The following is a 22,268-nucleotide window of genomic DNA, read 5'->3' as shown; positions in this document are numbered from 1 at the left end:
TTCTGAAACAACAGACTTTTAAACCTTTTACTTGCAGGTGTTCTGGGTGTTGCAGGTTACTTCTGGGTGTTGTTGATGAAATGAGCTGGGGAGGTGATTATATCCATGTGCTGAGGTTAGAGGTGTCATACTGTTTCAACAATTTCAGTTCAGAGTCATTGGCATGTAAAGAGAAGGAGACGCTGTTCATTTCCGGAGGAAAAATGGGCCTGACATTTTCCATACAGAAGTTATTGGGGTTTCCAGTAGCCTCTTCTGCCCCTCTCCCCTCCCTCTGCCCGCCCCAACCACAGCATAATTTTCACCTTCTTGTACCAGGACGTAGTGTGGCCCTCATTTAACGGTGTGCAACTATAATGCAGCAGGTTATTAAAATACACAAATGTGCAAGGCATTTTCTCAGAGCTTACATGGTCTTCCTAACTACTCTGTACGGATGAATGTTCTAGGTCAGAGGTTAGTAATAGTAATGAGAGCTACTCAGAGTGATTGCCTACTATGTGCCAGGGACAGCTAAGGTGTTTTACCACATATCTGCTCCAGTTTTCCTAGGAGACAAGCATTAAGCACGCTTATTGTGTGTCGAAAGAAGTTGAGGTTGGAGAGATGAAGACTGTCAACTCACACAAGTACTGGGCCTAATTTTCTGCCTGACCCCAAACACCATTCATTTGCCACCAAACTATGAGCATTTCTACAGTGAAATCTGGCATTTATATTTGACCCCAGAACCTCTATGATCTGAGGCATGGAAGAGCGGCAGGTCCAGAATTCAAACTCGGGTCCCTAAATTGCATCGTATCTAAGAGCATGGGCCATGGTGGGGGTCACACAGATCTCCATTTAAATCCAGGCCGTAGAACTTAGTAGCAGCATGACTGTGGACAATTTATGCAGCCTTTGTGACTCTCAGTTTTCTGATCTGAATCCTACCTCAAAGGATTATTTGGGGGAATTAAATAATGTATGTTGTTTTTAGGGCAGTTTTTGATGCATGTGAATTCTCAGTACATTCTAGCCATTATCATTCTATTTCACTGTGGTGGACTCCAATATGACCAGTCTACAGCCACCCACCTGCTTCTTTGCAAAGAAAATCACAATTCTCTACAGTTCTCAAGCAGCTATAATACCTGACAGGCTTGACCCTCTCCCCATCCCTGGTAGGTAAATCATGATTGGTCTAAGCCAGAAGTTCTCAAAATGTGGTTCTAGGATGGGCAGTATAGATATAACTGGGGGCCTTGTTAAACATGCATATTCTCAGGCCCCAACTGAGAAAGATCTATGGAATCCAAAACCCTGGGAGGAGAGCTCAGCAATCTGTGTTTTCACAAACCCTCTAGGTGACTCTGTTAAAGTTTAAAAACCACTGATCTGAAGCAGCTGTGATCATATTATCGCCCTTTCCAATAATTGGGTTAAGCATGGACATATGGCCCAGTCTTGGTCTGTAGGGCCTGAGAAGGAGTCAGCTGGGGAGGGGAAGTGTGCTAAAGTTTTCTATGCTCCTTTAAAGAGGTGCATTCTTCTTTGCAAGATGCTATTTGTGGTGTATGGGATACCTGGAATTATTCACGCCACTCTGAAACTAGGAGGAAGATGATTTTTTAAGAAAGGCAGAGCAGAAAGGTAGAAAGAACCGGGTCTTTGTTAACGCTGCTGAACTGCTGAGTTAGCCAACCTCTAGACTTCCCCCTTATGTGCTATAATAAAATTATTGATATGTAAGCTACTTTTCGTTGGGTTTTCTTATTTGCACTCTCTGATATTCCCACATAACAGTTGTCTCTTATGCAAGCCAGTGCTCTTTGGAGTGTAGAAAGATTATGGTGCACTGAAAATGTGGGCTTTAATCACAGTAATTATTTATTTTAGTTTCCATTAAAATTAGTTATATTTATTTAGTTTTATTGGTGATGGAGGGGCAAAGCATTCATTTTGTTTTCTCTCTAGACTCTGAATGAGCCAAGATGTCAGACAGCTTGGTGAAGAGATACTGAGTTGTTCACATGTGTCCAGTCATCTGGATGCTCGGCTTCTGAAAACGAAACATCTGGAGCGTGAAGCAATGGTTTCACTTTTCAGCTATATTTTGGCATCATACGGAGACGATTATTAAGAAAAGCCAGACGATTATTAAGAATAAAGATTTATGTAAGAGATGGGATCACCCAAGAGCATTGCTGACCAGGTGTCCTGCCCATACGGCTCTTGCTTCATTCACTTTTTCAATCATTCAGAAGAACTGAAATCTGCCGTGTGCAGGGTATTGTGTTATGGGGGGGGGGATAGTTATGACTTCAGATGTAAATATACGCCATAGGAGGAAAGATAGCCTTTGTCTTCCAGGAGCAAATAGTTTAGTGGTAGAGCAACTGGTAGGATGGAATAAATTCTGTGTTAGAGATTGGTAAGGTGTTTGTGTGGGTGTGGAGAAGGGAGCTGCCATTTACTTAGCTTTTCATACTTCTTGTGGGCTTGATGACACAGATGCTGTTTTAGGCTTGGGGGTACAGTGATCAGCATTACCAGCTCTGGTCTCTAGTCTCATGAGGCTTACAGTCTAGTGGGAAAGACATGAATGTATAAACACACATACAGTTATAAATTCAGATAATCCAATGAAAGAAAAGAACTGTGCTACCAGAGAGAGTAATTGGGGTGATGTCATTTGCTTTGGGTGTTCAGGAAAGGACTGTCTGAGGATGTGACATTTAAGTGGCGACCTGAAGGGTGAGTGGGAGCGAACATGATTAAGTTTGGGGGAGGAGGGGGAGGAAAGGTTAGAAGCATCTTCTTACAGGAAGTGGCACTAGAGTCAAGTCTCAGAAGTCAAACTGGTGTGGTGGAAAATGTCTCTATATGTACACATAGAGAAGACTGTAAGGAATATTCCAGAATGCTAACAGGGTTTTATCTCTGGGTAATGGGATTATGTATATTTTTTAATTTTCTTTTTTCTGTTTTATTTATTATATCTTTGGTGTACTTTTCTGTAATAATAATGATGCTGATGATTATAATAGGAAAATAATAATAATAATGTTTAAAAAGTAATCCTAAAAAGAAGGAGAGAAAAATGGGTGTTTTCAGATAGGCAATGAGAGGGTCAAGGTTTAGGTGTATGTGGTGGCCGGGTAGGCTGGGGTTGGGTGGGGGGAGGTAGTCTTGCTAGGCAACATCTTGTAGTGTTTAAATTACTGCTAGTCACTGTATTTGAATGTCTTCTTAGGACTACAACATGGCAGTGGGGGAGGGGTTGAGAGATAGAACAGGAAAGTAGGCAAGAGGTCTGGTCAGGAAGCGTTTCAAGTCCATCTGTGGTCAATATGGAGTAAGGTGATCAGATTTGTATTTTAGAACCCCCCTCCCCCCCATGATGATGGTGTGGAGATATACGGGACAGTGGCAGTCATTAAGGTGAGCATCATAGGGCAGGGCAATGTATTTTTTTTTTAAGTGGCACATTCAATGGAGAGACCTCAGCTGCTCTTGATGGCTTATTGGTAAATTTGGTGATTCCTGTCTGTGTGGACCAATGCATCTCAGTTGAGTGATTAAAACATTAACTTCAAATGATTAATTTAAGACCAGTCTCAGGCCAAACAACTGGGTGGGTGCACTTTTTTTTTTTTTGTCTCAGCCGTGTAGTTTCATGTAGTGTAGACTTAGTCTCTCCTTATCATGGTCTTCACCATTTATCCAGTGTGGATTTTAGGAGGATGAAAAGCACCTGTCCTTTTCCTACCTTAGTGAAAGATCAGAATGAGGTAACGTCTGTAGAATGATTAATTGCCTCACACACAAATACCACTGAAATATAAACTGTCATTATTTTCCCTGATACCAACTTTCTGTGCAGGTTTTAATTTTGTCTGCTCATTTCAACCAAATTTGAGGTCTCCATGACTACAATAGAAGAACAGAAGGAAAAGAATACTTCTGTCTCGGCACATCCTAAATGGCATTGTTTATTGTAAAATGTGGGTATTTTAAAGGATGCCCACATTTTAAAAAGGTATAAATGCTGTTCATATGGTGCTCCAAGCCAGGGATGTTTTTATGTTCTAGTCGTGGGTGATAATGTGAACACATTGAGAAGATGTATCAATAAGGACTCTAGAAAGAGACTAAAAGATTCAGGGTAGAATTCAGACGTGGCAAGATATGCTTATTTATTCAACTTCTAGGGCAGGGTCTGGGCTCTCTGAGACTTGGGTAATAAGGTCAAATGTGGCCACGGATTGACGTCCAAGTGGTTGGATGAGTTTACATCCTGAACACCTGAGTAAAAACTCCAGGAAAAACTGTCATGTTTTCATGCATCCTGCATGGGTATATGGCAAACCTTCCCAACATGATTAGGACATGATGATAAGTCAGCACCTTTTTTCAAGAGGCAATGAGTGTATTAGAGGCCTTGCAGTTAGATTTGAGTCCTAGCTAAGCCGCTTACTATCTGTGTGGCTTTGAACAAGTCCGTTGACATCTAGACTTAGATTTTCTCACCTGTTAAACAGGAGTAACAAAGCCCGCCTTCAGGATTATTGTAGGGAAATAAATAGGATAATATTTATAAAGTCCCTGGCATTTAAGAAAGTCTTGAGTTTAATTGTTGCCTATACTGTTGTTATTATATGCACTTTTAAGCTGCAGAGAGCTGTGTATGCAGCTACTCAAGAATTTTTATTTTTAAACATAACACAAATGTGAAGCGCTAGGATGATGGGAAGCCAAGGAAGAAAATAGGGGCTGACATGGTGGGAGGCCCAAGTTAGGGTTTCCTGGTGCTCAAGGAGCTGAGATCCCAGGCTCTATGCAGCATCTGAAAATGTTTGGAACTTAGCCAATATCTGGAGCCAGCATATTCCTGGCTGTTAATGCAGATGCCAAGTGTTTGGCAGACAGAGGTGTTAGGGTGATGCCTGACTGTGGCCACATCACTAAGTTGGCTGGTCCTACAGCAGAAGGGGCCAGTGCTGGTTGACCCCAGCCCACTGAGTATCTGTCTTGATATTTGTCACTGGTGTGTGTCCCCAGCCACTTCTCAGTCCTCCTTTCCTTCCTCCTGGGTCTTGTCCTAGTCAGGTGTTCTGCTTCCAGTCAGGTACCCAGTCTGTGTCCTATTTTGGTTTTCAGCATAAAGAGAGCAACCCTCTGGAAAGGTATTTGCCAACGAGGTGGGACCTGTGTTATTTTGAAAAGGACTCTCAGACACTGGAAGAATTACATTTTAATGACAGAATGATAGGCAGCAGGTTGATGTTTGAGGTCCGGGGGCTCTGTCTAGCATTCGTGATTATACGTCATCCAGTGGCCATGCTTTCTGCTCAGAAGGCCAGTACTTGCCAGAAATAGTGTTTTTAACTCTTACTTGGAGGAGGGAGATAATCAGGGGAGTGCTTCAGTGCAGGGAGTGACTGGCTTATCACCTGTTCACTTCCAGCCTGATGCATTTTGGGCTGACAGTGAGTTTAATTGCAGAGCAAGGTGCTTGTGTGATGTACCCCTGGTGCCTCATCCATCTGCTCAAGGCAGGAATCCCACGCAAGGGGGTGTCACGCACGGGGGTGTTCCCTCTGACTTCCCGATGCCTGTTGCTCTGCACTGCCGTGAAGGTGCTGGGAAGAAGTGCCAGGGAAGAGGGCAGAAAGTACTCTATAAACGTGGCAAGTGCTACACTGGGAGATTCTTTCCAGGGACTGTTGATTTCCATGACAATGTGGAAATAGTATTTCTACTACCTATATTTTTGGGTTCACTTTCTGGTTTTCAGGCCCTGTGTTGAACAGTTTTCACGATGTCTTGAACACCCGTTGTTTGTACTTGTTCTGCTTTCATCCTCAACTTCTGGTAATAGCACCTGGATTTTTCTCTGAGGACCCACCCGTCCCCTGGCGTGTGCCATCTTGGGGGACCTGTTTTATTCACTGCTTCTTCACCCCATCGGTGAGGGTGATAGGGATGGCTGGACGCATGATACCTGACACAGACGGGTGGGTTGACAGCAGTTTATTAGCGATATACACTCACTGGGGGAGGAGAAGACCACATGTCACGCAGAGCCATGTGGAGATTGTACTTGGCAGTAGAGTAAACCAGCAGGGGCTCTGGGAGGCAGACTTTGTAGGCCCTTGGTTCTCACACAAGGATGTGATTGGGTTGTTTGAATAATTCCATGAGTCGGCAGTGAAACCAGCTCCTCCAGGGCAAATAGGTATTGCCTTTGGTCTTTTGATAACAAAGGGTCTTTGGCTAGAGGACCTTATTTGCAGGAGCAGAGGGGGAGGAGAATTTGTGGTCAGGCCACTTGAGGTCCTCCCTGTTTTCCCCAGATGTCAAGGCACACATGATATTGGATCTTAATTTTAAGCCTTATACCACATCTGTGTATCCAAGTTCTGTGCCCTCCTCTGGTAATGAGGATGGGTGTGTGACCTATTCTACACCAGTCAGGGTCTCTCTCTTGGAAATACGAAACTTGAGTTGGATGAAACAAAGTGGGAAAAATGAATAGAGCTGATTAGTCCAAATAGAGCTGCCCTGGGGAAATCGTTCATTTCTGTAACCAAGAATCTTGGTGTTTCCCTGGATCCTGCTTTTTCTGGGATGAGAGCGTTCAGTTTTTTCCTCTTGAGTTTGGGAGCTGTCTCATTGGTTCAGTTGTCCAGATTTGGATTCTGTTGCTTGCAACCAAGAACTGTAGCGTTTCACATTTATTTGACCAATAGCCCTAAAGGATAGGCGGTTTTTATTATCCCTATTTTAAAGATGAAGAAACTGAGGCAAGGAGATTGTGAAGACTTCCTGAGATCACAAAGGAAGTAAGGGGCAGTAGTGATATTTGAAAAAAACAAAACACAAGAGTTAGCTTGACAATAGTTTGCAGCTTCATATCTTCCTCTTAAAGACATAAACTAGAGATAGCTTGTCAGAACTTTAAATTCCAACTACGTAGGGAAGTGCCAATGAGATATGGTGTCATTATGGGGTCATGCAGTGGCAATAGCTCGTACGCCCTGTGGTAAGTGCCCATCCAGCCTTTGGCCCTGTGGAGTAACTGACAGTTCACCAGGAGCTATGGAAGCTCAGTCCTGGGTTCTAAAGACAATTAGGTGTGAGGTGCCACATTGATACGGAGACATAATTAGACCATAAAAGAGAAAGGTCATCTTTTCAAAGGGCTCTGTTAAGTTTGAGCCAAGCATCTTGTGGCTGGGTGGGAGGAGTACGTGTGTATACTTCAAGGCTCAGAGATTCCTGTGTCTTTTCCCTCAGTAAGCACTTATGCCTGGCCTTCGGTGAGCAAAGGGAAATGGGCTGAGGAGAGCAAAATTGGCCAGAGTGTAGATGATGAGACCCTAGGTTTTCCCCCCTAAGAAATAAGACCCATAAAATGGGGATTTCACAAGAGAGGTATACAATCTCCTATATAGGATAAAACACACACACACACACACACACACACACACACACACACACACACAACCCTACACATACATAAAACCATAGCTGAAGAAGTAGGAGGAAAATCAGGAAAAGGAAGAGCCACTACAACCAAAGAAAGAAATCAGGAGAAGAAGGTATGTGGACAATGAGAAAAGGCACTTCGGTCAGGTCATTCTTTCTAGGTCAGAGGATGTCAGCTGTCCAGCATTCAGCACAGGCAATCCTTTCCTTTCCCTGTCCTCTGCCTGTGTAGAGCTGCTGAGGGGAGCTGTGTGTCAGTGAGCAGATGTTGGGGCAGCAGTGTCTCCTTGGATATTCAGAGGTCACCACCTCAGGCCTGTGGTCAGAGAGGAAGTGGTTTCCTGCTGACGCACAGCTCTGGAGCCTGGGGCGAGAGCTTGTGGTAGCCCAGAGCCCTGTTGCCCACTGAGGCCCAAACTTACTCCCCAGACTTTGCAGTCAGTGGTTCTTAGCAGGGTCTGGGAGCTTCAGTGCTGAAGGACACAATGGGCCCCTGTCTGGAGCCAGCCTGGTGGCAGGAGAGGTGGAGCTGTGTTAAGACACGCAGAGCTAAAATTATCCTGCCCTTATTTCTGCAGCTGAAAGACACATGCTGTGAAAGTCATGGGTATTATGCTGTCAGTCCATTGATGCCTTCAAACCCCTTGTCTGAGCCATTATTTCACCTCAGGGGTGGGGGAGCCCAGGCACGCCTCCATAGAGAGGGCTGCTTTTTCAGCACAGGGCTGACAGTGGCTGTAAGCCAGGTCCTGTCTCTCCTTCATGCATCTTCCTTGAAGGACACCATAGGGCCCAGGCCAGGGTTTCCTCCCCACTATGACCTGGGAGGTACAGTGAGCAGAAATTCTTTTATCGGGTCATATTGTGAAGACATGATGTCTGAGTGGAAGACACACAGAAGGAAGCTGACTTTTCTGGTTGACTATTCAACAACTAGCACTTCTTCCCAAGAGTTGCTGCTGCTTAATCTATTGGTTATGAGTTTGGAGTTAGACTGCCTTGGTTAACTTTCAGCTGCACTACTTACAAGCCATGTAACCTTGGCTTAGCCTCTCTAGGTCTCGGTGTTATTATTGCACAATGATAGCCTTATCTCATGGGTTGTTGTGATGAGCAAAAGAAATGATCCACAGAAAAAATTTAGCACCATGCTGACATATAGAAAGTATCTAATACTTGCTATTTATTGATGATGATGACCACACAGCTGTCTTAGATGCCTATGCCCCTTGAACTTTTTCTGGCCACAGCATGGAGATCATCTGTTCCCAAGTTAGGGGGTTATTGGAATGATTATCTTGATGGCAGGTGGGGGTAGAAATAGGAAAAAGAATAAAGATGGTTTCACAAATACTAAAATCAAATTTTTGATGCTTCTGGGCACACCCTACCCTGCTTTATATTTGGATTTGGACTTCCAGGTTCAAAGCCAATGTTCTTAGAAAGCTGGACTTCTAGGTTTAAAGCCAAGCTCAAATGGCCAATGTTCACAGTTGTTCCAGTGTTCTTAGTGGGCAGGAGGCCATGTTCCTCAGCTGGGCCAGCTCTGAGTAAGGCAAAGTTGAAAGGCTGTCGTTGCCTCTCCAGCTGTCTTCCTCGGTGCCCCTTTTATAATAGTAGTATCCTCCAAGGCATGTGTGGAGGGGGGTCTTCACAATCTTTTCTAGTTCCATTCAATACCTTGTTTTAGAAAATGATCTGAAACAAATTTACACTGAAATGTAAATGACTGACAGTTGCAAGTATTACTTCTTCAGGGGAATTTGGATTAAAAAAAAAGTTTATGTATTTATTTTGAGAAATAGAGTGCAAGCAGGGGCAGAGAGAGAGAGAGAGAGAGAGAGAGAGAGAGAGGAATAGAGAGAGTCCCAAAAAGGCTCTGCACTGAGAGTGCAGAGCCTGATGTTGGGCTCAGTCTCACAAACTGTGAGATCATGACCTGAGCTGAAATCAGGAGTCAGATGCTTAACCGACTGAGCCACCCAGGTGCCCCAAGATTTTCATGTAAAATAACATACTCTCATACTAATTTTAAGAGTAGGGAAGGCATTCTGGGAACATCAGGTCTTCCTACTTAGGTGGTTAGTTACCTGCTCTATCTTGGTCTTCAAATTTCTCCTCTGTGGCTCAACTTTAGCAGGTGGCATGATTAGCACCAGCTGAACAGGAGAGCCAAATTACTATCCTGATTTACAGAGTGTATTTCTAAAAAGTTTATTGGGGATTCTGAGACATGAATCGCACCGTCTCTCCCTGACTTGTTCCTAAACCCCTTCAGTTATAGAAGAAGCTATTAAAATAGGTGGCTCCTTTTTCCTTGCTGAGTCAGGGGAATGAGAGGCATTTCTGGGAACTTGAATGCCTTCCAAGAATTGGGAAGGGCCAACAGTTCTATACACAGCCTTGTTTTAAAAGCAAATTCACCCTCCACATTCTGTATCCTTTAATTTAGGTTGTCATTTCCTTGTACATGTACAAATATTTACTCTTACTTTAGCATTGATTCAGTAAATATTATAGGATTGTTTCTAAGGCTCTTTGCTTCATGCTCACCTATATTAATGCTGTATACTGTACAGCATTTTTTAAAAACTGTGATACAAAATAAGAATATATTTGACATATGTCATTTCACATAACAATAGTTCCCTTCACTGTGTGTAAAAAAGTGTCATTTGACCTCTGAAATTGATTTCATAGGTCACTTGCAGTCAGGGGGCCAGGACTCCTGTTTGCACCTGGCTTGCATGTACATAAGTGGTCATGTGTGGCATGAGTGCCTCTGATGATGATGCTGATAATGTTGGCCTTTGGTAATCTGGCTGGCGGTGCCTTTTGTAAATTCATCACTCATTCCTAGCCTGAGGCCACTTTTTCCTCCCAGCAGTCTACCAAGGATGTCTTGAGTCTGAGGTGGTCTCCTGGAAGTGGGGGTAGTAAGAGTGGATCTGGGATTCCCTAGTCCAACGAGAGACACACACATAATCCACATCACTAATTCCTTTTGGCATAGTGGAAATGACAGAGAAAGTGGGAAGGAACCGGTTTTAGTGGGGAGAATCTGGGTGAGGTGTAGTGCCATGGAGCTACACTTTTGTCCCACTTTCCATACAGGTCCAAGACAAGACAGCCCTTGCCCCTTACTTGCTTTTCCAAAATTGGCATGTTTTCAGTGGACAACTGAACTGGGGAGAGCCTCTGCCTTTTGAGGGGAGTGTAGCAGATTCTAGGCATGGGGATATACACCAAAGAGAAAGGGGTGGTGGGGCTTGCCTGGAAATTGTTGAACTGAGGACAATGTAAGACATTGAGTATTTGCTTCCTCAGTGATTAACTCGTCAGTAAATTCAGACATGGAGTCTCAAGAGGAAACCCCTCCAACCCATTATCGCCAACGCTCGCGTACTCTGGGAAATGATTCCTGTGCTGTTTTATATAAGCTGAGAAACTTGCATTTTATACAAGCATAGAAACACAGAAACCTGAAGTATGGGAACTGGAGGAATCTCTATTTATCTGAGTCCCATTAGATCAAAAGCGGATGTTTGAGTTAAAAACAGCGCTATTTCGGCTCACGTTTAAGGCTATAGTTAAATCTCAACTGTATAAATGTAAAGTCTTCATGTACTCCCTTTGACAAGATGGAAAACTTCTTTAGGGCAGAGACTGTATCTCATCCCTACTGTGCATCTCCTGCAAAACCAAGTGCCACTCTATGCCATTTGTTGCTGTTCAATAAATATTTGTTAAGTGAACGATGCAACTAGAAGTTTCACTCCTACAAATTTTTATCTCAACCCAGCTTTTCTCAACACTCAGCCCACCCCCTGTCCCCCTCCCTGACATCCCAGTCAGTGTTGTGCCGAGGGAATGCAAACAAAACCCAATTAGGAAGGTAAATCTATTTGGAAATGCACACATATAAACAAATGTAGGCCAAAGGCAAATTTAAATGATTTCTCAGAATTGTCTGTGGTTATTATCCATGACCCTGTGCTGGCCCAATTCTTGCAGATAATCAGGTTATAGTTGATATTGGTTCTGCATTTCGACTTTAGAACAGAGGGAAAAGACAGGAGGATGCTGTGAGCACGGGTTAGGAGAAAACAAAGTCGTGGTGAGCTGAAGACACAAGACAAAAGGGTGGTATTTTTCTTAGCTGAATTCTATGTTGAATTGACCTTTAGACCACCCCTGGATAAGTTCAATTTGCTCTCTCTTTAGGTTGTTCAGGATTGGGCTGTGGGTGGTAGGTAGGATTTGTGAGACCAGAGAAGTTTGCCATTCACATCAGATGCCACCACTTCCCCAGCCCCCAGGGAACAGTTCTGGGTCATACCTTTTGCTACCACATAGGCATCTGTCCCAGAAATTTGGGTTGCAGGAGAAAGTGATCCTTCCTCTTCAGAGCAGAGGTGCTGGAAGTTTGGAGAGGTGGAAGCTTAGAGGTGGGATCTTTGCAAAATTTATGTCAGGGCTCTGACTTGGAATTGTATGTTCAGTCTGGACCATTCGGAACCCCTCTATCTCATTCAACATTGCAGAGTGCAGGGCACAAAACAGGCCCTCCAGTGAATGAGTGGATGAGCACATGAAAGCACTGGCTGCAAACAGTCAAGTTTGTTCCTGCCCTTTTGTCATTTGCCTACACTTTCCAATGACCCACTGCACTCCCATTTAGAGGTGACTTACTGAGCCATGTACCTGCAGTTAGATAACTGTGATAGAAGTACGTTAGATGGGCATCTGTTTGGTGTCAGTCATGACAAAGGTTTTTATGTCTCTGGAAGTATTGGGTCATCCCCTGGTGACCCATGCCTTTGACCTGGTCTAAAATTCCCATCATTATTATCACTTAGGGGTCAGATAGCAAAGTTAAAGAATTGGATTTCTTTAGGAAGTCATAGAAAAATGTAATATGTGCTTATTTAGAACATCATAGATAATGTTGGCATTTTACTTAGGACCTTTACCCCTCTCCCAAGTTAGCTGGTTGAGTCCTTTGTTAATGAGTATATGAGATACAAGGCAAGTCCTTTAAAACCAAGAGCCAGTGATGGAGGAAAGATCAGAGCACAGGTAACCCTTCAAGGATTTCAGCTCAAAGACTGATTGGAACTTTTGCCTCTGCCTATTTATTTATTTAAAATAGTTTTTATTTTTGAGAGAGGGAGAGAGAGCCTGAGAGCATGCGCAGGAGAGGGGCAGAGGAAGAGGGAGAAAGAGAATCTTGAGCAGGCTCCAAACCCAGCCTGAAGCCTGACGCTGGGCTCAGTCTTATGTGAGATCATGATCTGAGCTGAGATCAAGAGTCAGACGCTTAACCCCTGGGACCACCCAGGCACCCCTTGCCTCTGCCTATTTAGACAGAAGAACCTGCTTTCCAGTTTCATCCACGCTCTGCACCATCACCAGCTGGAAATTGAAATCCTTTGTAAGTAGCATTCAGTCTTCTAGGCTGCCAGATATGATGGATGCATCTAAAGACTAATCTTGGGGTCATCTGTGTTATCTTAGCTCATCCCAGGAGCAGCAGCTCCCTGTGATGCAAGCACTGAAGGTACTTTGAGGGGCATGGTACACTTTGAGGGGCAAAAAGTTCCATTTGTCCCCAAGGAAGATCAGGCATGGATATGGTCCAAGAGAAGTGATAACTCCCATCTGCCTCTTCTTCTGAGGCTAGTACTTTGCTACCAGATAAAGTTTCCTGAAATGCTGCTGTTGCGTCACAGTCCTGCTCAGCGATGCTGTCTGTTGTCCATCAGCTCGAACTCCCACTCTTATTCTGCCACCAATTTCACTTCTTTGCCTCATTTGAGATAGAGCTGCAGGTAGAGGAAGAAGCAGGCTAAAAGTCATGTGGGACCCATTTAACGGGCTTGCAAGAAAATGCAACAAGCATGTTGGGTAAACATATATGACAGTTTTTCAATAATGATTCACAATATATGCAATTTATTTATTAAAATTGGGAAGGTAGGAGAGGCTATTCAGCTGGGATTAGGAAAACTTGAATATGAAGCCAGTTCTTCTATATTACTATTATAAATCCTTAGGTAATTTGGTTTTCTTCTGGTGTCTCAATTTCCCCAAAGGTATTTAGCCCACTGGATTGTTAAGGTGATCAGATTAGAGGATTGCGCAAGAGTCCTTTCAGATATTAAATTTTAAATTCAAAGCACTTTCAAGTACAAAATCTCATTTAGTGAATAAAAATTAGAGATTGCATTAATTCTTTTTTTTTAATTTTTTTAACGTTTATTTATTTTTTGAGACAGAGAGAGACAGAGCATGAACGGGGGAGGGTCAGAGAGAGGGAGACACAAAATCTGAAACAGGCTCCAGGCTCTGAGCTGTCAGCACAGGGCCCGACGCAGGGCTCGAACTCACGGACCGCGAGATCATGACCTGAGCCGAAGTCGGCCACTTAACCTACTGAGCCACCCAGGAGCCCCAAGATCGCATTAATTCTTAAGTATAGTGTTGTTTTGGTGGGGAGGGGTGTACTTAATAAAATTAGAATGTAATAAAAAAAGTATTCCGTCTTCCCAATATGCCTATGGCTTCCAGTCACTCTGCTATTCCTGAAGGCTATGGAAATCAGACCATGGGAGAGCTGTCCTGAACCCTCTGTAGCCAGAGTCAGCCTGAGGAGGACCTGGAGCCTCACCGAGGTACCACCTGGGCTGGCACTTCCTTTTTTTTTTTTTTTTAAGTTTATTCATTTATTTTGAGAGAGACAGAGAAAACGCGAGTGGGGGAGGGGCAGCAAGAGAGGTAGAGAAAGAATCCCAAGCAGGCTCCATGGTCAGTGCAAAGCCCAACATGGGGCTCAATCTCACGAACTGTGAGATCATGACCTGAGCTGAAATGAAGAGTCGAATGCTTAACGGACTGAGCTACCCAAGCACCCCGGCACTTCCTTTCTGTTGAGAGAGAAGTCAAGAACAGTGTTGCCCTTGGTTACATTTTAGGGAAGGGATGCTAAGGGGGTGCACTCATTAAAATGTACAGGGACAAAGTAACCCAATCGGTTGTAAAGTGTATGCGGGGTGGGGGGGGGTGTGTTTTGGGGGGTCAGGTTGGGGTGAGTGGTTACACCTGCTTCCTTCCATTTTCCAGGGCAAATGGCTTCAGCTGCTGCCCAGCAACAGCCAGCTAATCAAAGCCTTTGAGAGTGGCTTTGAAAATGTGTCAGCCAATAGCCATACAGGACCAGCCTAACAGCTGAAGGACACCCCCTCCCCTTCGCTGGAGCAGAGAATGGGGAAGGAGCAGATGGAAATCCTTCTCCCCTTGGCTGGCTCTCAGGGCACATTGTTATGCATTCAGGACTCAGAAGCTGAGACAGAGGCACACTCTTCACACACTTCTGCCCTCGGCCCAGAGCTCCGGAAGGAGTCTCGCAAACCCCTCTGTGGTCCTCTTCACTGGGTGTGAGGTGCAGGATCTTATCCAGTGCAGGCACCCTAGAAGGGTTTGGTCTCTATTAAATTTGCCTTCTCGTGTGGCATTAATCAAACAGCTGAACCATGCCGGCACTGCTGGAGCACAGCATTCATTATAGTCCCCGAGGGATCCCTTTCTCTAGATTTCAGACCCCTGGCTCCTGGAATAGAGATATCCGTTCTGCCGGGAAGGCCCCAAGTCTGAAGCGTGTTGCAGCCCACTCAGGAGACTTTTCTTCCCTGCATCCTCATTGCAATCCCCGTGGTTCCTGGAGTCCCTTCGGATTCCTTAAGTCCCCGCGGCAATGAAGCTGACTTTTGGGAGCCACTGCACAGGGAGAAGAGCCTCCAACAAGGATGTGTATGGGAGTTTTCCGGACACAGCCATATGGCATGCGTCTAGCCTCTTTTGTAAAATATTTTCCACGCTCCTTGTGGCAAGCGCCAGTTTCCAGAGGCTGAGGTTAGGGAAGTTCTCAGGCCTGCTTCCTTTGTCCTCCTGCCATTGAGGGCTGGGTGTCCAAGCTAATCTTTGTTCCCTGGGAGGTGTCTGGAACAGTTGTCTGTTTGCAGAAGCCCCCATCCTCCCTCCACTCCTCTACCCCCACACACCCAGCGAACTCCTCTGGTGTTTCCCATACCAGGCTTTGCAGACAGAAACACCCACTCAGCAGGGGCGCCTGTGTGGCTCAGCTCATTAAGTGTCCCACTGTTGATTTTGATTCAGGTCATGATCTCATGGTGGTGGGATCAAGCCCCGCATCAGGTTCTAAGCTGACAGCACAGAACCTGCTTGGGATTCTCTCTCTTCCTCTCTCTCTTCCCCTACCCCCTCCCCCAATAAATACATAAATATTAAAAAAAAAAGAAACACCCACTCAGCCATAGGTCCCCTTTCAATATCTTTTACATCAGATGAAATCGATGAAATGAATGAGTGCCTGTCTCTGTCATGATACGAAAAACCCTCTGCCCTAGAGGTGGAGGAGCTCAAGATGATGGAAGTACAGCAGGAGGAGAAGGTGCTTTTTTTAATTGACTTTTTACTTTCAATTCCAATATAGTTAACATACAACATTGTATTAGTGCCAGATGTACAATACGGTGATTCAACAATTCTCGACATTACTTAGTGCTCATCACGGTACGTGTTCTCTTGTCCTCATCACCTATTTCACCCATCCCCCCACCCTCCTCCCCTCTAGTGACCACAGTTTGTTCTCTATAGTTAACAGTCTGTTTCTTGGTTTGTCTCTCTCTTTTTTTTCCCTTTGTTTATTTATTTTGTTTCTTAAATTCCACATATGAGTGGTATCTGTCTTTCTCTGACTAACTTATTTCCCCTAGCATTGTACTCTCTGGATCCATCCATGTTGTTGCAAATGGTAAGATTTCATTTTTCATGGCTGAACAATATTCCATCGTATATATACCACATCTTCTTTATCCATTCATCTATCATTGAGTACCTGGGCTACTTCCATAATTTTGGTATTATTAAAAAAGCTGCAATAAACATGGGATATTTTTGTAATCTTCATATACATGCCTAGTAGTGTGATTACTGGATCATAGGGTAGTTCTTTTCTTAATTTTTTGAGGATCCTCCGTACTGACTTCCACAGTGGCTGCACCAGTTTGCATTCCCACCAATAGTGCATGAGAGTTCTTTTTTCTCCACAACCTTGCCAATATTTGTGGTTTTTTGTGTTTTTGGTTTTAGCCATTTTCACAGGTGTGAGGCAATATCTCATTATAGTTTTGATTTATATTTCCCTGATGATGAGTGATATTGAGAATCTTTTCATGTATCTCTTGGCCATCTTTATGTCTTTGGAGAAATGTGTGTTCGTGTCTTGTCCCCATTTTTGTTAATCTTTATTTATTTTGAGAGAGAGAGAGAGAGAGAGAGAGAGAGAGAGATGGAAAGGGAGAGTGGGGGAAGGGGCAGAGAGAGAGAATCCCAAGCTGGCTCCATGCTGTCAGTCAGCGCAGAGCCTGACTCGGGGCTCAATCCCACAAACTGTGAGATTATGACTTGAGCCAAAACCTAGAGTTGGACGCTTAACTGACTGAGCCACCCAGGCGCCCCATCTTGTGCCCACTTTTAATTGGGTTATTTGTTTTGGGGGTGTTGAGTTGTATACATTTTTTAAATATATTTTAGATACTCTTTATCTGATATGTGATTTGCAAAAAAGGAGAGGCTGCCTTTAATATGAGAGGATGAATCAGGATGCCCGAGTCCTAGCTCCCTGTATGCAATAACCCATCTTCTGTGTGTAACCTTTTGCAGGATTATAAAAAACAGTCTAACCCAAATAAATACTTGATGTTTCTCTGGGTGCTTTTTTTTTTTTTTTTTTTTTTTTTTTTTGCAGACATACGGTAAGTCTCTGAGCACTTACATGGACATTGTGACATATGGAACTACCCATTCATTACAGAGATGTGTGCACACAGTTGCTAATTCCTCTTGTTCCAGTCTCCTCAGGAAATTCTGTGTTTATGAGGTAAGATTTATTTCAGAGTCAAACAAAATCATGATAAGCATCTGACTCCAGCTGGGACCACTCTACCCTTTTCTTATTCAGGACTGGCGAAATTTTCAACACTGAAAGAGCATTTTGCTCGGCAGCAAATTCACCTTCACCTAGATAAGATTGCTGATGTTTTTTTTTCATCCACAAAAAGGAAAAATCCTGGGGAAAAGTTTATGTGACTTTAATCTTAGAGGGGAAATAATTCTGCATCAGGGAAAGATGTAAGTTTCTTCTAGGGCTTTATGGAATTCTTTTTTGGCTTTCCAGAGAGAAGGGATTATTTTTCTTCAAGGAAATTTCAAGTATTAATAATAAATGACCTTATTGAGTGCTTATATGTGGCAGACATTTCTGTAAGTGTACAGGTATCAACTTATTTATGATCCCTGTTTTACAGATATGAAAACTGAGGCACAGCAGGGTTGAATCACTTGCCTAAAGTCACACAGCTTTTAAGTGGTGGAGTCAGGATTCAAACCTAGACAGTCTGGTTCTAGAACCTGCCCTCTTAAGTCCTATGATGAATACAATAAAACAAAAATCTAAACAAAGAAATAAACCATACAATGACCCAGATGGTGTCAACTCCTTATCAAAGGCTGTCAACTAGTTTGTTGAATTTTCATGGCTTTGGCTTCTTCCTTCTCCCTGATTTTATATTGTTCACCATTCTAGCAGAGGGTAGCAGGGGAAGGGAGAAACAGAGGAACTCAAAATCCTTCACTTTACATGATCATCAGCCATTCTAGTAACTGTCAAGTGAGGAAAGTGATTATTTGTGTCCTCCTTCCTAGTATTGCCTCTGGTTCCCTGAATTGGAGACATTATTAATGCATTAAAGATTTTGGAAATCCTACCCTTTCTCATGGCCTTTCTTTTCTTCTACTTCAATTTGAATCATTTTAATAAGCACTCGCCTGGCCTTTGGCAATGAAGAATTGTGGCCCACTACATTTTCTCAATTACAAGATTCCATCAAATGAAAGATGAGTTATGTTTTTAATACAGCGTTATTTTTTGAGGGGCATTGATGCGGATCGGGGTCACCAGCCTTACCACATTATAAGTATATGCTGATTGTAAAACATCTTGGCCACAGAAATGTTAAAATGTGAGAAAAAATGTGTCTTAGAATTGAGAAAATGTAGTATTTTATTTCCATCTTTCAACAAGGAATAAGCCTTGTTAAGGTAGTATTTTATAAGGGTTCTTCATACATGGTCTGCCCTCTCTGGGTATCAGAATTTTGATTACAGTTGTCAGCTGGAGTTCAGCCTGGTTCAGATATCTATTTTTAACAATAGCTGAAGGGTTGCTCTTTTTCAAGACAAGAGAAGGATTACTTAAGAATAAGGGAATGACTCATAGAAGGGACAGAGCTTCTTTCTTGTTAGGAAGGAGCTGTCTTCAGTGGCTGCCCCCTAATGGGCTGGAAACTGCATGAAGATTCCTACCTATGGCAGAAGGATTGAAAACCTCAAGGGAAGTGAGCCAGGTTTGAGATCCACCAGGGCAAGTGAAGAGATTCAAACTCTAGCAGTCAATTCAGACCTAAGGGTTTAGAATAAGAGACTAGATTTGGAGCCAACAGTGGTTGAAAAACAAAAGATGGGCTTCTTAGGTCATCGTTGAAAACGGCCTTGGGATGTCTATGAGTTATCTTCAGGACTAGCTGGTGGATTCTTTTTTTTTTTTTTTTTTTTTTAATTTTTTTTTTTTCAACGTTTATTTATTTTTAGGACAGAGAGAGACAGAGCATGAATGGGGGAAGGGCAGAGAGAGAGGGAGACACAGAATCGGAAACAGGCTCCAGGCTCTGAGCCATCAGCCCAGAGCCTGACGTGGGGCTTGAACTCACAGACCGCGAGATCGTGACCTGGCTGAAGTCGGACGCTTAACCGACTGCGCCACCCAGGCGCCCCTAGCTGGTGGATTCTTAAATTAGATGGACTTTGACGAAGGGACAAGAAGCAGAGTAGAGAGAATGAAAGCTAGACAAAAAACCAAGATTGTTTTGTTCATGGGAGTATTCCTAGCAATGGTAGGTAGCCTTAGCACAGTGCCTGGCCCATAAGAGGCATTAAATAAACATATGTTGCTTAAGTTAATAAATAAATCGTCTCTCTTGTAGAAGTTCATTTGTTCATTCATCTTTTCATCAAATTTTATATTGAGCACCATATATTTATATAGATGCTCTTAAGTGGGTAGATGCAGGTGCTTGATTCTATGGAAGTTTTGAAATTCCACATCTATGAGACACAGGATATATACAAGCAGTTTACTAAACACTTATCTTAAGCTTGCGCACATGTACATTGGACTGTAGTGTGTTCTGCTATTTATGTCCCATCTCTCATATCTAAAGACTGGATGTAGACTGTCTCTTCAGTTCAGGCAGGAACTCTCTTATTCTTTCATTTGCTTCTGCAGTGTCTGTTGACCAGTTCTGTGTACTGGGCCATTCATGTTAGATACTAGTGTCAGAGGTGATGCTTTCTTAAATGCCTGTTTAAGAGTGACTGTAGGCAGTGTGCAGTTTCTCAAAATTCAGAATTGGTTTGCAGAGTCCCCTCAGTAGGATTCCTGAGCTCCATTAGCTGCACAATTCTGAGTGTGCTGAAATGGAAGAAGATTGTTTTCCCTCAAAGTGTTCTGGGAAAATGTGAGTTGGCAGCTATTTGTTACAATACGTCCATTTTCATGGTCCTGAAAATTTATCTCACTTATATCTGCTGCAGTAGTGGGAGGTCAGTACTTGCTCTAGTGTCAGCTTCCAGGTCGGTCTGAAGAAAGACTAACCTCTTTAGCAGAAGTTGTGAATGCTAAGATATCCCCTAGGTGTTCCACCAAGTAATTGTTTTGTACATGCAATGTTGTAGGCCAGTGGTTCCCAAATCAAGTTCATCTATTGGTGCCAAAGATAAAGTCATCACTGGTCACAGAAAAATGGAAGAAAAAAATAACACAATGCAGTGTGTGTGTGTGTGTGTGTGTGTGTGCACGCACACACACATGTATGCACACATATGCACACATACATGTGCATATGAATGTGTACGTGTTTAAATATTTATATTAATTTTATGTGCCTAAATGTGGGTGCAGGGTTGCTAGCTGTACTTTCATGGGAGGAATTATCCTTTATTCTGAGATTATGTCCTTTGTATGTTTTTGGCATCAAAATTATCTTTATTTTAAGGTGCTTGGGTGGCTCAGTTGGTTAAGCATCCGACTTCAGATCAGGTCATGATCTCACAGTTTGTGAGTTTGAGCCCCACATCAGGCTCTGTGCTGACAGCTCAGAGCCTGGAGCCTGCTTCAGATTCTGTGTCTGCCTGTCTCTCTGCCTCTCTCCTGCTCACACTCTGTCTCTCTCTCTCTCAAAAATAAACATTAAAAATTTATCTTTATTGTATAAAATTATGGCAATGGTAGATAACTCTTTTTAATGTTCTTATTTGAAAAAATAAAAGTTTGATGACCCTGTGGTTGCCATTTGGGAATTTTATAAATTTAACTGGGCCATGATGTATAGGTCTGGAAATCACTGAAATGCTACACGAGGCACTGTGAAGGGTAAAAAGGAATGACTCTTTGCTCTCCAAGAGTAAGCAATTCCTGTAGGAAAATTAGACACTTAGGCAAAATAGCCTGCATGAAGTTAACTTTCAAAGCTGTGTTTGATAAGTGGACTGTGCCATTATAGGTGGGTAGATGAACATACCTATTATATACAAGAACAATTTAACCACCCTGAAAAAATATTTACCATCCTGAGGCTAAGAAAGGTTGTCCAAGGTTTCAGAAGAAACAAACACAAATTGACTTTCTCATAAAGCCTGGGTTTCATTGATTTACCTATGTCAGTTTTGCTCTTTAATGTCAGAAATAAAGTTGGGCAGTTACGATGAAAATGGTGTTCAGGGAGTGGAGCTACAAGTACCCAGAATGGGCTTCAAAATCTGGGCTACTCAATGATGTATCTGAGCTTTTGCTGTGTAACAAAACATTCTAAAACTTCTTGGCTTAAAACAACAAACATATATTAAGGTCCTAATGATGTAAGTTATTTGGACAATCCTGATTGGGTTGGCTTTGCTAATGTTGTTCATGTGTCCAGAGTCAGCTGGTGGATTGACTATTGGCTGGGTTATCTAGTATGACCTCACTCACGAGTCTGGCAGTTGACAGGTTGTCGATTGGTACCATAGTGGTGACTAGATCACATGTTTCTATTCATCCAGTAAGCTTGTGGAGATTTCCTCACATCTCCACAGAGGCTGCAGGAGCTGGGCACTGATAAATATTTGAAACATCTATGCCTGTACCCCGGGAATTTAATCTTAGGTAAGAAAGAAAGCTCCATTTCATCTTTGATTTTTTGAGCACATGGGATGAGATGAGGAAAGCCAAGTGAAACAAGATATAGTTTCTGCCTTCATGGAGTTTATAGTCTAATGGGAATACACAGATGAGAAACCAGATAATGAAACACACACGCACGGGTAAGTATAGGATGTTATGAGGAATCAAGGGGTACATTGATCCTGAGTGGGTAGATGGGATATCCATTAGTAGTCTAGGCTGCTTACATATAAACTCATTAATGTTCATAACATCCCTATAAGGCAGGTGCTATGGGTATCCCTGTTTTACAGAAAAAAGAAAAGTTGGATCACAGAAAGGTTAAGTGATGTGCTTGAGGTCACAAAACTGGTAAGTGGCAGAATTGGAATTTGTGTACAGAGTATCTGTTCTTAACTTGCCACAATCCATGTTCTTGACCATTTCCATTTGCTGC

General features: G+C 43.0%; 1 protein-coding gene across 2 annotated transcripts in view; it reads left to right on the top strand.

Annotated features, from left to right (window-relative positions):
• RGS8 (regulator of G protein signaling 8) overlaps positions 1-22,268 on the top strand; it is a 70,088-nt gene that overhangs the window by 938 nt on the left and 46,882 nt on the right. The window contains exon 1 of one of the 2 annotated variants that reach the window (XM_040446533.1): positions 17,308-17,434. The exons of the other annotated variant lie outside the window; for it this stretch is intronic. Within the exon in view, the coding sequence (XP_040302467.1) occupies positions 17,330-17,434 (105 nt within the window). The 5' untranslated portion in view covers positions 17,308-17,329. Of the gene's footprint in view, positions 1-17,307; positions 17,435-22,268 lie in introns of those variants that run through there. 2 annotated transcript variants of the gene reach the window in all.

The sequence above is a fragment of the Herpailurus yagouaroundi genome, unplaced genomic scaffold, assembly GCF_014898765.1.
Source record: "Herpailurus yagouaroundi ecotype Mexico unplaced genomic scaffold, PumYag 195, whole genome shotgun sequence".
Taxonomy (NCBI): domain Eukaryota; kingdom Metazoa; phylum Chordata; class Mammalia; order Carnivora; family Felidae; genus Herpailurus; species Herpailurus yagouaroundi.
This window is presented reverse-complemented; position numbering and strand designations above follow the sequence as displayed.